This window comes from Mustela nivalis (genome assembly GCF_964662115.1).
Source record: "Mustela nivalis genome assembly, chromosome: 10".
In the NCBI taxonomy this organism is placed as follows: Eukaryota; Metazoa; Chordata; class Mammalia; order Carnivora; family Mustelidae; genus Mustela; species Mustela nivalis.
Genome location: NC_139029.1, coordinates 8,201,647 through 8,220,233, shown reverse-complemented (window position 1 = coordinate 8,220,233; position 18,587 = coordinate 8,201,647). Strand labels below are relative to the sequence as shown.

Sequence of the window (18,587 nt, the reverse complement as noted above, 5' to 3'; positions counted from 1 at the left end):
ACATTTCCCCCTCTCCTGATGATTTTAGTGCCTTAAAATTCAGACATAAAAGAATGACTATATATCCTTAGAGCTCCCCACCCCCCAAATTAAGCCAGACATTCCAAGTGTCCAAGAATTAGCTCTGCTCTTTGCCAGAGAGAAGATCAGCATCACTGCATCCCCAAGGCTTGGCAAGAAATCAGAAGTCCCTTTAGGATGAAAAGAAAACAAAGGGTTTATAATCACCTGCTTCCAACTCAATCGTGTTGTGTTTCTCCATGGCTTAAGAACCCTAAGCTTTATGGAATGCTGCAGGCTAGCTACACTTTGGGGTATTTTGATTAGATTTTATTTAGATTATTCTCCTGTTTCCACTAATCTTTATCATCAAAAAGGGACCGAGAAATTCGGAGTGAAAAACTAGTTTTCATGACGAAAAAAGTACAAGTGACAAAAATAAACACATAAATTAGATTTCAACAAAATTAAAACCTTCTGCTCTTCAAAGGACACCAACAAGGAAGTAAAAAGACAATTCACAGAACAGGAGAGAAGATGTCTGCAAATCATACAGCTCATATAGAATTTGTACCCATATTATACAAGGGACTCAAATTCAACAATGAGATGCAAAAAAAAAAAAAAAAATAGAATTAAAAACAAGTAAAGGATTTGAATGGACATTTCTCCAGAGATAAGCAAATGGTTTACGGACATGAAAAGCTCAACATCATGAGGTGTTAAGGAAATGCAAATCAAAACCACCAGCAGAAGTCACTACACACCCAGTAGGAAGGCTACAGTCAAAAACCTGTGAAACAGCAAGTGTTGGGGAGCTGTGGAGAAGCCGAACGCTGGCCCACTGCGAGTGGGAAGGCACCGTGATTCAGCTGCTGCGGAGAGCAGGAGAGCAGTTCCTCAAAAACTTCAACATAGAAACAACATGGAACCCAGCAATTTCGGCCCTAGGTGGATACACCAAGGAACTGGAGACAGCACTCCAACACACATGGGCAGAGGCACGCTGACAGCAGCCCCCTCCACAGCGGCCGAAAGTGACCACCACACTGGCGTCCATCAGCAGAGGAATGGACGCCAGAGTAGGGTCCGTCCATACAACAAAACATTACTTGGCCACAACAGGAAGGGAATTCTGACACATGCTAGAGTGTGGATGAACCAGGAAAACATCATGCTAAGTGAAAGAAGCCAGATAGAAAGGGCCACATATTTATGACCCCATTTATGTGAAATATCTGGAACAGGTAAATTCTTAGGGATGGAGAGCAGACTGGTGGTTGCCAGGGGCTGGGGGGTAAGAAGGTGGTGCCCAGTAACTGCTTAATGGGTTGGGCGTTTCTTCCTGGGCCGATGCAAATGTTCTGGAACAAGACCCAGCGGTGGCTGCAGAATAGCAGGAACACACTAAATGTCACGAAATGTCCCTGAACTGTTTGTTTTTAAATGGTTAATTTTATGTTGCGTGCATTTCACTTCAACTGAAACTAAAAGCCAAAACAAAACTAGTCTCTTCCTCATCATTTGTTCTCTGCAAAAATGCAAAGAAATCGTGTCTAAAATATGTCAAAACATGGTACAATCTCTCCCCACACCAAAACTCCCAGGAACCTCACGCTTTATCTGCTCCCTATCTGCCCAACCCATTAAAGTCACAATCACCCACGGAGTCTTCAGTTCAAGAGCAGAGTAACTACTGGAATTTCACATGAGAACATAAAGAGAAAAAAATGATTAGCAACCAGATTAAGAACTGGTTTTTCAGGCACTAAAACCGAAGCACATCATGCTGGCGAGTGCCATAATCTTTAAAAAGAAACAAGCAGCCTGACTTAATTATAACAAGATAAACAACCCAGCACCAGTATTTCCAAAGAGATCCGTAACAAACAAGGAAAAGAATGGTGATTCTAAGCAAAGATGCCCATTCAATTCATTCATTACTAGTGAAATCTGGGCTCTGGGTAGGTGAGAGGTGCAGCCAGACGCTGAGATAATTTTGTGAGCCTCAGTGCATACAAAAATGTCATTCATAAGCAAAATTATTCAGAACATTTTGGTAAGGGATCTGACCTTAAATGTCCTGTCGAATGGGGGCGTTCTATTTGTCGTGCTAAAGATTTAGCTCTTTTCCCTGTTTTTCCCACAGGTAAACTTTAAAACTGGCTCCATAACCAGCACAGAAACAATCAACTATATTTACATTTTGCTGGAATGACTAGTTTTTGAAAGCCTGGTGTTTTGAATCTCTATGTACCAATCTAACAACAGAATTGGAATAAACTTGCTATTCCTCACCTGAGTTTCCTAAATACAACTAGTGAGAGGACCGTGAAGGTTATAATTCTCAGGCGGCTGGAATTACTATCAAGTTGAGCTACTCTGGTTGCCTATTGGTGATGACCAGTATTCTCAATGGGAGAGGGGAGTCAGAATGACGATTTGAATAATTATGATAAAGATCAGTCAGTTTCAAATGAGAAAAGAGATAAAAATACCAAGAAGTTTAAAAAATACATTAAAAGTACTACCTTAAAACAAGAGGAACGGAGGATATGAGAGTAATACCTTATGGGAAGAATGTTAACTACCAGAATGGATTATTGGTGAGATCTTTAAAAAAAGAACAGTCTTGCCTCTTTGGATAAATTTAATCTAGCCAGAAGACAAGGCTTTAGCCTAAGACCTCTCAAGATAGACCCTGAGCCTAGGATTTGGTCAAGAATGGAAGGAATCTTCCTTCATCCTCTGGACCTTTTGAGAACTGCTTAAACTCTAAAACCAGTTAATAATTAGAGCCTTCTGCTTTATGAGAACAGCAGTTTAACCCAGAATTACCCTGAGAATGTATACGTAGCAGCGATGTAAATGAAGTTTTCGTAATAGAGCTGTCGGTTGTCCTGAAAATCATTCATGCTGCAGCTGAGCTCAGAGGAGCCCGCCCCCTTCACGGTGAGCGTGATGAAAGGAGGCAGGGTGGGTTCATCCCAGGCATAATCCAATGACGTCATGGGCTTCACTTCGGTTCGGAGTCTGGGTTCAGCGACACCGTGCTGAGTAAAGACCACTGGAACCTACGGTAATGGCAAAGAGGATCAAGAGGGCTTTCCTTCAGAGTGCTGTCACTGGAGAAAGTGAGTCGGGGCTCCCCAGGCTCAGGCTCCAGATCCTGCCCCAGCCAGCCAATCCCACACAGAATAAAACCACAGTCATAAGCATAGTCCTCTAGCCTCTTCAAATGCCTTTCTAATCATCTTCCTAACCATATCAAGCCCCCAACAACTAAAGGACACAGGCCATCTCCTCTACTCTCACCCACCCCCCAACCCTCGCCCCCATGATCCACTCAACACAGAAAGGAAAACAAATTCTGGCATTCAGCTTTGGGAAGTCACATATTATAAGACGACATTACTCAAAGGCGTAACTTAAAAGAGCCTCTTCTGATTTCCATTTTGTCTTTCCTTGTAAGATTTATAAAAAATGTTCACTGTAATGACACAACAGTGGAAGTGCCCGTTCCCATTGTCAGCGGACAAGCTGATTCTGATTCCTCTCTCTGTACAGAATGTCACCCAGACGATCCAGTCAGGATGACTGTGGTGGGCTGAGAAGTCACTTCCGGACAAGGCTGCCCAGCAATCAAACTAACGAGCAGAAAACACCTGAGGGTAAGGATGTCTAGGGCTGTCCGGCTGCAGAGATCCCCATACAGTTTCTTTCCAACCCAAGTCTAGAAGGTATTTCCTCCTTATCTTAAAGGCAATACGTACACCACCTTCCCGCACATGCAACAGCCAAACTGGCTCACGACCCCACTCGATACCTTAGAAAAGTTGTCAATTCGGAAAGGCGGTGGTAACTGGTCCGTGTCACTAAATGAGATCCTGTAGGTAGCTCCCCGGAGAGTAATTTCCACACGCAGGAAGAAGCACTTCCCCAGGGTATCTCTGCACATAAAAGAAGCAAAGAGGCTGCACACCATGGAGGAAACAAGTTAGAGTTCACTCAGACTTCTCACCGTCGGGGTGTCACCTGGACCTCAACGGCCACCACTGTGTGCTCTTTGATCATATTTGAAAAGTAGAAATGGACCACATAATCTCACTGAATGAAAAAGAATGCATCCAAGGAACTTCTGACCAGCATTTGTCAGCATACAGTAAGACCAATGGTTTACGTGGTAAACCATTTTGTCTTGGGTAATGGTGCCAGCGTAGCAAATGAGTAAAATAGTGTTACACACACACACACACACACACGAGTAATTTCACATGGTTCAGACTAATGTATGGATGTTATTAATAACCAGTGTTTTTACTATAGGATGACAAAAGGTGAGGAAGAATCCACCATTAGCTACCAGTATAAAAATCATAATTTTTTAATATATGTATGTCTTTATGTACATGTATATGTGTATTTAAATACAGATAGATCACTGGAGAGAATAGGGGAGCTCTTCCTTACAAAGGATTATCACTTAACAAATGTAGAAGAAATGAAAGAATTAGAAAAATCACCACTTTGCAACAACCAAGGTAATCACTGATTCGGGCAAGAGCCATCAAACCATCGCATGAGAAGTTCCCAGAGCAGAATATACACATAGTCTCAAACTACCCCTCCTGGTGGTCTGCTACTGTTTACAAAGAACCAAAGGTAACTGCACAGAGAGGCTGGTGGACACCACCCTGATCAAGTGAAGATAATGGGACCGACGGATGTCACGGGCTTCTGGTGTCATGACCCACTGAGAAACACACAGAACCACATAGGTAGTACTCTTACCAAAAATGACTGACCTAAGTCTATGTATAGGAAACTCTCAGAAAAAAGAAAATAGAACATTCTACAAGAAAGTGGCTTGGAATGTCCACAATAGCCAAACTATGGAAAGAGCCTAGATGTCCATCAACAGACGAATGCATAAAGAAGATGTGGTAAATCTATACAATGGAATACTATGCAGCCATCAAAAGAAATGAAATCTTATCATTTGCAATGACATGGATGGAACTAGAGAGTATTATGCTGAGCGAAATAAGTCAATCAAAGAAAGACAATTATCATATGATCTCCCTGATATGAGGAAGTTGAGATGCAACGTAGGGGGTTTGGGGGTTGGAAAAGAATAAATGAAACAAGATGGATCAGGAGGGAGACAAACCATAAGAGACTCTTAATGTCACAAAACAAACGGAGGGGGGGGGTGGCTGGGTTATGGACATTGGCAAGGGTTTGTGCTATAGTGAGTGCTGTGAAGTGTGTAAACCTGGCGATTCACAGACCTGTTCCCCTGGGGCAAATAATACATTATGTGTTAATTAAAAAAAAAAAAAGAAACTGGCTTGGAGTCTTTAAAAATTTCAATGTCAAAAAAGGCAAAGAAGGAAAACAAACAAACAAAACAGGCAAAGAAGGAAAAGCAGAACTACTCTAGATTAAAGTGGATGGCTCTATCTGCCGAATAAAATGCATGATCCGTGACCAGATCCTCAATCAGGAGGAGGGGTGCTGCTTTATTATAAAGGACATTTCCTTATTTCTTCTTCTTCTTTTTTTTTTTTTTTTAAGATTTATTCATTTATTTCAGAGAGAGAGAGATCACGCACAAGCAGGAGGGGCAGAGGGAGAGAGAGAGAGAATCCCAAGTACACTCTGTGCTGCGCATGGAACCAGACCCAGGAGTCCATCTCATGACCCTGAGATCACAAATGGAGCCAAAACCAAGAGTCGGATGCTCAAATGACTGTGCCACCTGATGTCGCTATGAAGGATGTTTCAAAAGACTTTATCGGGGGTGCCAGGGTGGCCAGTCAATAGAGCGTGCTATTCTTGATCTCTTGGCTGTGAATTTGAGCCCTACATTGGGTGCAGAGATGACTTTAAAAAGAAAAAAAAACAGAAAACAAACCAATATTCAATTTTTTCAGCGTGTAATGATAGTACATTTACTCAGAAAAACGTGCTCGTCTTTAGGTAGATAAGTGAAGTGCTTCTGGCTAAACTAACAGGATGAGTTTGATACACTTTCAAATGGCTTGAGAAAAGTACGCTGTGTCTTACATGTGTGCACGCACGCACACATGCACGCATGTAAGACACAGCAAAATGCTAACATGTAGCTGTATCCAGTGAAAGATAAAGAGGTTCCCTTATACCACTCATGGGCTCTCTATAGGTTTAAGCATTTCAAAATGAAAACGTGGGGAAGGGCAAAAAAAGAGGCTTTGGCTCTGTGCTCAGTCGCTCTGTGCACTAAAACCATTCCAAAGGGTTAACAGAGGTATACCGTCTTCATCCCCCACCACCACACACTTTCCTTCCTTCCTCCCTTCCTTCCTTCCTTGATGTAGTCATGAACAACTTTTACTTAATTCTGAATTGGCTTCCTCTTCTCACACAACGTATCCAGGCGACGTCCACCCAAGCAGTACATAAACCACGGGTGGTTTTAGCTGCAGAACTAACGCCTCACGCCCCCAACGCATGAAGTCTGGTGGGGACACAAGATACTGGCAGACAAAAGCTCTGGTTGAAGCAGGGATGAACGCACTGGAGCCCTGCCCACTTGGCTCCTTCAGCCCCTGAAGTCACCTCCTTAAACCCCCGATGACTCGTAGGAACACAGCTTGAAAACCCCTTTACCAGATGCAATGACCTCTAACCAGGGCCAGGGCAAAAGGAATACACCACTGACCACAAAGGAAAAAAAAACAATCCTCAGACAATGCATGCTTGAAAAAAGTCAAATACAGATACTACTTTGCATTATCTAGTCTTAAATCAGTCATTTTCCTGTTCCTTTACAAGAGTGTTCTCAATGGAGAACTAACCATAAAGTATAAAAGCTTAAATTTTGCTTCTAAATAGCAATGATTTCAGTGTCTTTAGCTGCCAAAGGATTTGATGAAAGAAATTAAACAGGACACAGATAAATAGAATGGCATCCCATGTGCACAGATCCAACCAAAGACTTAATGTTGTTCAGATAGCAATGCTGCCATTCAATGTGGATCTACACAATTAATACAGTCCCTACCCAAATCTCAAGTGGTTTTTTTTCTGGAAATAGAAAAATTTACCCCAAAATTCTGATAGAATCAAAGAATTCCAAACAGCTAAAATAATTTTTTAAAAAAGATTTTGTTTTAAAATAATCTCTATACCCAACATGGGGCTTGAATTTTACAACCCCGAGATCAAGAGTTATGTGCTCTACTGACTGAGGCAGCCAGGAACCCCCAAAATAATTCTAAAAAAAACCCCAAAGTTGGAGATTTCACACTTCCTGATTTCAGAACTTATTACAAGTTACATTATTCAAAACAGTGTGATACTAACATAAAGAGAAACACACAGAACATGGAACAGAGAACCCAGAAGTAAACTCTCACATTTAGAGTCAAGTAATTTTTGACAAGGGTGCCAAGAGCATCCCATAGGGAAAGGAGAGTCATTTCAACAAACGGTGTTAGGAAAAACTGGATACCCACAAACGCAAGCACGGAGCTGGACCTTTCCCTTGCACCACAGCCATACATTACTCAGAATGGATCAAAGACCTCAGGGTCAGAGCCAAAAGCATGAAACTCTCAGAAGAAAACAGAAGGGGAAGCGTTTCACAAAGTGGATTTGGCAGTGATTTCAAGGTATGACATCGAAAGCACAGGGAACAAAAGTTAAAGGAGGGGAGTTGGAGTACATCAAAATTAAAAACTTCTATATGTCATGGAACAGTCACAGAACAAATAGGCATTGTACAGTACGGGAGAGAAATACACACAAATCGTGTCTCTCCAAGGAGGTTACTATCGAGAATACGTAAAAGACTCCTGTAACTCAGTAACAGAAAAACAAATGGGCAAGCGATGAACAGACATCTCTCCAAAGAAGACATCCAGATGGCCAACAAGCATATAAAAAGAAGCTCAAGGGGCGCCTGGGTTGGCTCAGTGGGTTAAAGCCTCTGCCTTCGGCTCGGGTCATGATCCCAGGGTTCTGGGATCGAGCCCCGCATCGGGCTCTCTGCTCAGCAGGGAGCCTGCTTCCTCCTCTCTCTCTGCCTGCCTCTCTGCCTAGTTTCTCTCTGTCAAATAAATAAAGTTAAATTAAATTAAAAAAAAAAAAAAAAAGAAGAAGCTCAACATCACTCACCATGAGAGAAACATGAATGAAAACCACAGAGAGCTATCTCACACCCACTAGGGCAACTATTATCAAAAAAGCTGAAAGTAACAAGTGTCAGCGAGGGTATAGAGAAATTAAATTGTGCACTATTGGTAGAAACGTAAAGAGGAGCAGTTACTATGGAAAATAGTACGGGGTTCCTCAAAGAATTAAAAATTAGGGGGTGCCTGGATGGCTCAGTTGGTTAAGTAGCCGACTCTTGGTTTCTGCTCAGGTCACAATCTCCGGGTTGTGAGATGGAGCCCCGCATAAGGCTCTGAGCTCAGCACAAAGTCAGCTTGGGATTCGTTCCCTCTTCCTCTATCCCCACGCCACCCATGTGCTCTCTCTTCAATCAATCAATCGATCAATCAGTCTTAAAAAAAAAATCTGAATCACCAGGGACACCTGGGTGACTCAGTCAGACTCTTGGTTTCGGCTCAGGCCATGATCTCAGGGTCGTGAGACGGAACTCAGAGTTGGGCTCGTCTCAGCGTGAAGTCCGCTCGAGATTCCCTCTCTTTCCTTCTGCCCCTTGCCCCACTCACAGGTGTGTGCTCTCTCTCTCTAAATAAATAAATAAATCTTTTTAAAAAAATTAGAAAGACCATACAATCCAGCAATTTCATTTCTGAGCATAGACCCAAAAGAAATGAAAGCAGGGGCTCAAAGAGATCCCAGTGCAGCCACGTTCACAGCAGCACTCTTCACAACACCCAAAGGTAGAAGTGCCCAAGTGTCCATCATCAGGTGGCCGGAACAGAAGTCAAAGGTGGTCTGTACATACAATGGAGTAGCATTCAGTCTTAAAAAGGAAGGACATCTGCTCCAACAGAGATGAACCTTAAGGACATTATGCTAAGTGAAATGGGCCAGTCACAGAAAGACAAATACTGTACAATTCCACTCAATTGGAGGCACCCGAGTAACCAAATTCATACAGAAAGTAGGTAAGTGGCTGCCAGGGGTTGAAGAAGATGCATAGTTGTGTTAATGGGTATAGAGCTTCATTTTGCAAGAGTTGGGAACAGCGACTACCCTATAGTGTGCGTACACTTAACCTAGTGAACTTAAAAATGGTTAAGATGGTGAATTTCACATTATGTACCCAAGCCCACAAAATAATCTGTGACTTTGTGTTATCTTTTTCATATGGTATGTGTATTTTATCATAATTTCAAAACATTTAATGCTTTTATTTAAAGCATTTGATAAAAGCAGAAAGAAAAAAGTCATCGTGTGGTGGTTGATGCGGAGTCTGTTTAATTTTTCTTAATAAGGACCTGAGGGTCACTGGGTTAGGCAAAGAAGACCAGATGACTTACTAGAACAACCAAGAGAGAGAAGCATACACAGTTGGAAAAATAGACAAAACCGTCTATAAATAATGTTAGCATCTAAATACAGATAGAATTTTCAGAGTTGCAGGCAACCACGAGCTCAGTGCAACACCGTGGATTTATAAGCCTCAGCCCACGGCAACTGTACCATGGTCAAAACTATCAACAGCCCTTTGATTCCTTCCACCAAAACATTCGGTCATACTTACCTGTTCACAGTTTTATGAACTTTGTCTGAGCTAGAAACGTATGTGCCCATTTCATGAAGGGTTAAAATTATTCCCTATTTAATAGCTTTGGAGATGTTTCCAATGTATATGGGATTTACAGTCACCATTTACATTACTGTACCTCAAACATGGCTACTTTTTGTCGAAATACAGTCTCTGAATTTACCTCATGTTGATATGGAAGGAATTATTCTTATTGACTTCAAAGCCTCCGGACCAAATACAATTGGGAACATCCATCAGTCTGACACATAAGAGCTGGTCATAGTCATTCCGAGGCCAGTGGAACACCACACTGGAACCAGGAAGGGTGGAAATGTAGCCTTCAGGATTGGCTGTTCCCTGAAATACACAGGATCCCTGGCTTTAGTCAACAAATCGAGTTATGACAGCAAATGTCTCCGAGTAACCACCTACTGTGAGCCCTGCCCTCTACCATGAGCTAGTGGGGGTTCCAGAGGCACAAAATGGTCATTCACATCACAAAACTCACAGTGCTGATGGAGAGATAAGCCATAGCATTAAAACTCTCCATGCTATTAAATAAACACTAGTCATTTTTCAAAAGGGAATGACTTACCTGTCCCCGGGCAAATTCCCTCTGTGCAAATGCAAGCTTGTGAGATGATTTATTATCTAACAGGTAACGAGGGGCAAAGATGACCATACAGGTGTCGATATATCGACCTCGGCCTTTCTTGACATCAATACCTACAAATAATAAGAATCACTTCCGTGAGTTAATCACAAGAAAGAATATCTGTGGTCTGACAGATATCAACAGGCTTCCCAGGTACATAGTTTCCCTGAGAAAACAATCACATCACCCAGAGATGCTGTCAAGCCTCCCAACAACGAAATGAACACAACTGCACTCCAAATCTTATTCTGCATGTCCACTTGGACCTTCCGTGGTGATACCGAAACCCTCCTAACTCCTAGCTTCTCCCTAAAGGGTGCCCAACCACGACAGCAGCTGAGACACACAGATGTTCAGCCACAGGTACCAGTGACTGCCGTTTATGAAGCGGGCCACTAAGACAGTTTATATACTACCTTTCTGTTCACCTCTGGGACACAAAATTCTCTCCTTGGGAACTTGTCCCTTTCACATGATATGGCAGAAACTTCAGATTACTTAACTGGAATCTGCACAGCCCTGCACGCAGCATACTCTCCTCTAGGACTTTCTCTGAGCCCACTGCCCGAGAACCCAGCTGAACCACGAAGCTAAGTATCACAGGAAGTATTCATTCACAAGACAAGACAGGTGTTGCCAGCACCTACCATGTCCTGGGAAAACGGACTAGCAAACGAAACACATGCCAAGGGAAGAAAGTCATCATGGTTCAGCTGGGTGTCTCCAAACACTGGACCCCAAAGAAAAGAAGGGAAAATAGCACTGAATCATCTTAAAAACTCTGATGGTGATTTTAAAAACTACAAAACTCAGTGGGATACGTTATTCATTCATTCAGATAATAACAGCAACTATATTTGAGGCACTAGGCTGAGCTCTGATTATACGATGATAAAAATATCAATAGTTAGGGCGCCTTGGGTGGCTCAGTGGGTTAAGCCTCTGCCTTCAGCTCAGGTCATGATCCCAGGGTCCTGGGATCGAGCCCTGCATCGGGCTCTCTGCTTAGCAGGGAGCCTGCTTCCTCCTCTTTCTCTGCCTGCCTCTCTGTGATCTCCGCCTGTCAAATAAATAAATAAAATCTTCAAAAAAAAAAGACAAAAAATATTGATAGTTAGAAATAGTAAAAATAATATTTATTGAATTCTTAATGCAGGCTGTGCCTCTCCCAAAGGCTCTACATTTAATTCTCCTAACAACCTTATGAGATAGTATTTTCGGGCTTTCCTTTTTACAGACGAGGGCACTTGGGCATTGGGTCACAGAGCCCATCAGTGACACACCTGGGGCTCAACCCTAGGCACACCGCCTCAGGAGCCCTTGCTCATATCATGATGGGACATTTATAAAGACCCTATGCAGCAGTCAACAAGAGTCAAGAGAACCATAAAGAAAGAAGAGATCTTAGGACATGACAACTGGGTGTCCTGGTTGTCCCAACATAGCCCCAGCTGTAAACAGTCCAGTCTGTTAACTCCATAATTCACCTCTACTGGCTTGAAAAAGCTGGTGTTGCTTTAAATCTAAGTCTTCAAAATAACTGAAAGACTGAGCAAATCACAAAAACAGATGAAGTCTGAAATTCTGTACCTAAGAAATGCTACATAATACTCGAATAGGGAGATGTGCCCTATTTTTTTTTCTAGAAAGCACTGTCAGAAATCAACATTCACAGCTAGCTGATCCTAACCAATATAAAGTCTGCCTAAAAAAGATATTTAACTTGATATTACAAGAAGAGTCTACAGTATCAAGACCCAATTTAAGGGGCTCCTGGGTGGCTCAGTGTTTAAGCACCTGCCTTCGGCTCAGGTCATGATCCCAGGTCCTGGGAGCGAGCCCCGCATCAGGCTCCCTGCTCAGCAGGAAGCCTGCTTCTCCCTCTCCCACTTCCCCTGCTTGTGTTCCCTCTCTTGCTGTCTCTCTCTCTGTAAAATAAATAAATAAAGGTTTTTTTAAAAAAAGACCCAATTTTTTTAAAAGCAGGCTATTTTATGTCCTTTTTTATCTTTGATTGCCTTGGCAAACTCCCAATAAATGACTATCTGTTAAGACTAAAATGTACAAAAATCCTTCATTTTGGAGGTACATGTGAGGCTAATTGGCGAGGTCCTCCCTGGCTTTTCATCTTGGGACTTCACTTTTTAACTCTCCTGATAGGGAGCTGGTTATCTAATTCTTCAAAAATATTCAGGGAGAGATTCCACAAATTCCCTTGATAATACACGCCAAGATCTCATGATCCTTAGGAATTATAAAGTCCTATCTCAGCCCACCCCCTCTATCCCTTTCTTTGGTATAAATTCCTATCACAGTACTGTTCCTAAAAACATGACTTTTCATGAATGTTCCTTGCATAAAAGTTTGTAAGTGTCCTCACACCATACTTCTGACCGGAGACCTATCTGCCTCTCTGCAGGAACTCTGGGCTTCCTGAGGGCCAGCTGCTCAGAAGCCACAAGCTCCACTTCTCCCGAGTCTGTCCCAACTGTGGCTTCTAGCCAACGTGCGGTGTCTTTCTTTGGGAACGCTCTCAAGACAAGACACCCCCCCCCCCAGCAGATAGCCAAACGCAGCATGAAACGCAGCCTTTGCCTACTCAAGAGGTGGAATAAACAGATGCAAAGACAAAATACAGAAACTGACCCATGGCAAACAAACAAATAATAATAATAACGATAATATAAAAGAAGAAAATGACCCCTGGTGGGAGAACTATGAAAGTTGATTTCTTCTACTAAAAATCTTAATGTCAACCTTAAAGGAGACAGCTCCCAGGAGAACACATACGAATTCATGTTCCAAAAACAGGAAAAGGAAGCTGGGCTTGGAAGGGACTCTTGCTAATAAGTCCTCAAATACTTAAACATACCTCTGACCTTCCACGGGACTCAGGATAAACAGCTACATGAAACCACCTCGGATTTTCCTTCTACAACAGGACTCTTTGTAGCTGCACTGTCCAATTACAGTGGCCATTAATCCTGAACCGCTATTTAAATCCATTAAAATCAAGTGGAGCGAGAGACTCAACTCCCAGGCCACACCTGCCCCGTCTCTGTGTGCTCAGCGGCCACGTGTGGCTAGTGCCATCCTCGTAGAGAGTTCAATGGACAGCACAGTTCTAGAGGGTTTTCCAGCATTCAACACTCCACAGTGCTTTGAGATCTTTGGAAATTATATACTAAAGGAAGGGTGCGCCGCTAACATTTTAACCTGAGACATATTTAAATCAAACTTATCTGCACCCTTCAGAAAGTCTTCTGACTACTGCAGATAGCTACAAGGAATGTAGGTACAGCCCTCTCCCCTTCCTTCAATACCTTCCACCTCAAGAAGTTAAACTAGCTTAGGGGCTTCTAATTACTATAACTGCTGTGTACTTTTATAATATTTTTGCTTCAAATGTGTATGCCCCAGTCATAATCCTACTTCTGACCCAGACTTGCCCTTTGCATCTGGGCAAGTCACTTAACCTCTCTGCTTCAGTTTCAAAGAGAACAATGCTTCTTACCCTCTTAGGGTTTGCAAGTTTTAATGAATGCGTGGGAAATGCTTGGAGGATGAAAAGCATTCTAAGTGTTCCTATTATTCCCATGAAAACCAGGGATTCAAGCCAAACCGATACTTTCCTGACACAGGTGAGTCTGAAATTAAACAGAGCCCCAGACCTCAAAAGGGCAGTGTTTTGGTGGCTCCTTGGATGCCTAGGAGAACAGATCTGTGTTGATATCAATCTAGCATTCAGAGAACAGATACCTGACCCAATGCCAAATGAGAAAATCAGCACTTGCAGCCTGGCCAAAACGTATGGCCAGCTTATTCCTCCAAGCCTGAGGTCATCGGCCAATGGTTCTGATTCTCCCGCTGCGCCACACGTAACCCACCGATGTTATAGATCAGCCCTGGGCGGTTTCCTTGCTGGATGACTTTCAAAGCTCGGACACCACTCCCACCATCCAGTGAGAAGCCCTGACACCAGCCCGGCATGCCTTCAGGGTGAATCCCCCTTCCGATTCTCATCGTGCAGCTGTGGGGCAGAAGAGCAGAGATATATGTATTCAGCCGTGAGAAAGTCTTAATCAGGAACCGCTGCTGTATCTGCCACCCCAAACCAGAACCCTAACACGAACTCCTGCTCACTCTCGTGTGACTCCCCAGCAGAGCAGGGCAATCAGACAGGGGCCAGAACTCTGATCTTAGAGGCACACACAGTACTGCAATATGTGAAATGTACTGACATCTACACCGGGACATGTTCAGAGAAAAGAGGATTCAATCAGCTTAAACCATAAGGAAAGGACTACAACACCTTATTCCTCCGAGAAACAAGGAGTCGAGGCAAACTCATACTTTCCTATCTCAGGTGTTTCAGGGGTTCGTGGAACTCCTTGACCGTAAGAGCAAAGGATGTACACAGCTGTGCACACCAGAAATGTATGTGCAGGAGATGCCGCTCATGGTGTTTTCTTTCCCAGACCCGGTACTGTTGCAACAGCAAAGCGCCAGCTGGTTGGCCAGTGTCTTGTCCCAGGTCCTGGAGACAGACTTCCTGAATGTGTGCTCCGGCTGTACGACTAACAAGCCACGTAGCCTCAGTTTCCTCATCTTACTATAAAACAGTACTTCCTGCCCTGCCTAATCCACTGGGACGTGATGTGCGAGGCAGAGATGCTTCGTCGTGAGCCGTGGGTTCCCTGGGTAAGTCAAAGTGCGTCACAAACGTCAAGTCCTTGATCTAGAACTGTCAGAATCCTCTCGGTAAAGGCGTGAGACTGTGTCAAGGGGCTGTCTCTATCGCCCTCCATGTCCTGTCAGTCCCCAGCCAGTCCGAGACGGCCGCGTCTGCAGCGCCCCTGAAGCCGCCCTCCCTCTGCGGCCCCCCCGCACTTCCCCGCAGCAGGAAAGGGCACTGCTCTCACCTCCCTCTGAGGAAGGCTCTAAATGAGAAGACTCCTATAAAAAGCAGAACGTCACAACCAAGAACAAAAGGGAATTCGTGCTCCTACCACATGCCCGAAGGCCAGGTCATCTAAACCTCGCAGCCGAGGCTGGCCCCGGCCTTTAAACATGCAGTGAGGGCTCCGAGCTCTTGAATTGGCACAGTTTATTTCAAAAAACGCCCTGGGCTGAGTTAAGGGGGCAAAAATTTTGCCAAAGGGCCAGGGTACCTCCCCTCTGCTGCCAGCTCCGTTGCCCATGCTGACGGCTCTGTGCAGGAGAAACCCGTGGAGAGCAGGGAAGGGAACACGTGGGTTCTCCCCACTGGCCGAGTTATGAATAGAACTACTTCAATACATGTAAAATAAAACTAGCTTTCATTATAAACCCACCAAATGGTTTATTTTCAATATCAAATGACACAGAAATTAGATCCGAAAAAATCCCATTAGGTCATGGTCCTACTCCCCTGCCAAGCCTGGACTGTTATCTACAGTATATTTCCACTTGCACAGATACACTCTAGCCTTTGCTAATTTCCCCTTCCCATAAAGAATGGTACTCACAGGTTTGGCTGCTCTCTGTCGGCGTAGCAGAATAAGAGAGGGCTCAGGCTCCGGGCCAGCTCATGTTCCTCAAACTGGCCTGCGGCATCTGTCTTTGCATTGTCCTGTCTGAAGATCAGTGGTAACCCTTTAGGAAGGAGGGGGAAAGTTTACATCAATCCCACCCAGTCTACGCAAGACAGATGCAGACGGCACAGGAAAAACATCGTCAGGCAGGAGAATCGTGAAAATCAGATTTATTTGGTGGGCTCAGCTTGTTGTCTGAAAGGACGCTTTTGACCATGATTAAGCACTTATTATGGAAGCAGGAGGGTTTCAGCAGCTTAGACTGTTGAAGTAATCTATTTGTATTGGCTCCGTTCAGTTAGCTGAGCGAATAAATCTGAATTCCCATGACCAACGCCAAAGGCCTACTTGAGCGGCCTCTGTACATACCTGTTTTGTTAATCAACCAATATGGAGCAGAAATGAAGATCTTCAAGGACCCTTCTGCTCGACACACGATGCGGATGGTGAGGTTCAGCTGCCGCCGGTTGATGTCATACAGTCTCATCCTCACCATGTAGTTTTGGGTTCCCGGTGGAATGAGCAGTTCCTTACAGAGTGGAAAATTCTCCAGGGATACCCCTAAAGAAGATACAAGCCATTGTCTGCCTGGGTTCTCACTTTGGTTTGTCAAACAAGCCCGCAGCCGAACAAAGTTGGGCTCCTTTCAGAGAAATCAGGAACTAGGTATGTAACTGGGAAAAATCTCATCAGAACGGCCATTTTCCCTTAGCTGGAGCGAGATACATTTGAAGCAAACCAGATGGTCTGGAAGAGACCAGAGTCCGAACTGCGTAATCAGAAGGATGACACTACCGAACAGCTATCAGTAATAGTTACGATTGTTGTGAGCTTCAGGCCCGGGGCTGGGCAGGAGCCTCAAACACAGGAAAGGCGAGCACAGGGTAAGAGGCAAGGTCTTGGGCAGTCACACGGCCTGGTTTCCAATTCCCAGTCTGTCCTTACCAGCTGTGTGATTCGGCGGGGGTAGGGGTGGGGGAAGCGTACCTCGCTCGCTGGGTCTCCTCTGCCAAATGGGGAGAACACCAGCGGGTCTGTCACAGGATTTTTACTAAAATGATCCTTCCTGTGGAGCCCGAGTGGGTAGGTAGGAGTGCCGGGTGTGCACGCAGCGCAGTGGCAGGGCGACACTGCATTTTCTACAGGGCTCCAGGAACGTTTGTTGGAGAGATACTTAAATGCCAGAGCAGACATCTGTTTTCTTTAGAATGGATGACTAGCACTGCATGATTTTTTCTTTCTAAATGAAGCTCAAGGATTTACATATTCGCTGAAATGTCAGCAGGTCACCCTTGAACACGCTGCTTAAGTTCAATGAGTCTGGGGTTCCTTGCCTGTAAAATGGGGCTACCAGCTGTCTGCCTGAAACAGGGGTTGTGTGAAGATCGAACGAGAGGACACAGTGAGATCATTCACGCAGCTGGAGCAACACCAATGTCTCCATCATCATGATTCCAAGGTGACGACGACAGACTTAAAGCAACATACATCCTGCTCGAACTCCTTTGCCTTCAAGGCTGCAAATACAGTAACGGTTCTCTACGCTGTTTGTCCCCGTCACTGAAAATCACCCGGTATGTAAACCCCAAACCTCGGATCATGTGTGTAAAAGCACCTGACTTAACGCCCGGAGCCCCATGCATGCTGAGCACATGTCTTCCCCTTCCCTGAAAAGAGGGAAGACCCAGGATTTTGCTCATTTTACAGCTAGGGAAAAAAAGCACTGTCTGAAAAGATGAAATGACTTCCTATAGTCACACATCAAGTGCGCAACATCAGAAAAGGGGCTCTGTTGAGTCCTCCCTCTAAATCTTTTGGATTTGTTCAGTTTTTCTTTTGATGATTTTCTAACAAGTTTCTTTTTTTTTTAGTGCATAAATCCCTTGAGCTGGGTTACTGAGGTATCATATGTGCTATAATTTCTCTAAAATGTTCACCCAATGATCACAAAATACTCAGTGACATTTCCATAGAATTACCACCAATGATTCTTGGACTGAACGCTCACCCAGTTCAATGTTCTGTGATGTATCAGCTGTGTGGAGGGCCACCTCTTTGCCAGGTTTCAGGGTCCCATTAATTGGCATCCCTTTCACATAAAAGTCAAGTTCACAAGGTAACAAGTTGCAGATGACCACAGTTGGAAGGAGGTATATGGTATGTCCTGGCTGTCTGAAGATCTGTTTCGCACTATCAGAAAATATGTTTGAGGGCATATAATCCGGATAATTCTCCTTCTTTATGGCCACACAAAACCTATGAAGACAAAACACTGTAAAAACCAAAGAACTTGAATTTTTCCTCCTCAGTGGAGTATGAGAAAGCATACCTTAAAATGGTTCAATAATGCAGTAAGATATCATTTACTGAGGTATAATTAAATCACGCTAAAACAGGTCATTTTAAATGCTCAGGTTAGCGAGTTTTGACAAAAATGTATACCTCTTTATACGCTACCCAAAACCAGTTACACAATCTTTCTCTCATTCCAGAAAGTTCCCTCCAATGTCATCTCCCAACAAAGAAGCAACCACTGTCTTTTACTTGTCACTTACAGATTGGTCGAGCCTATTATTGAGCTGCATGTAAATGGAATGATACGGTATTTACCACTCCCTGTGTCTGGCTTTTT

At 43.8% G+C, this 18,587-nt stretch overlaps 1 protein-coding gene across 3 annotated transcripts in view; it reads right to left on the bottom strand.

The window, feature by feature from the left end:
• The window catches only part of VPS13D (vacuolar protein sorting 13 homolog D), a 252,275-nt gene that overhangs the window by 124,133 nt on the left and 109,555 nt on the right, over positions 1-18,587 (bottom strand). For all 3 annotated transcript variants that reach the window (XR_014299363.1, XM_082685387.1, XM_082685388.1), the window contains 8 exons: positions 17,964-18,211; positions 16,325-16,516; positions 15,890-16,016; positions 14,270-14,412; positions 10,323-10,453; positions 9,909-10,084; positions 3,827-3,950; positions 2,839-3,074 (listed from right to left, as the gene is read on the bottom strand). Coding sequence is in view for 2 of the 3 variants with exons in the window: in XM_082685387.1 (XP_082541513.1) it covers positions 2,839-3,074; positions 3,827-3,950; positions 9,909-10,084; positions 10,323-10,453; positions 14,270-14,412; positions 15,890-16,016; positions 16,325-16,516; positions 17,964-18,211 (1,377 nt within the window). In the remaining variant the exon portion in view is untranslated. The remainder of the gene's footprint in view (positions 1-2,838; positions 3,075-3,826; positions 3,951-9,908; positions 10,085-10,322; positions 10,454-14,269; positions 14,413-15,889; positions 16,017-16,324; positions 16,517-17,963; positions 18,212-18,587) is intronic.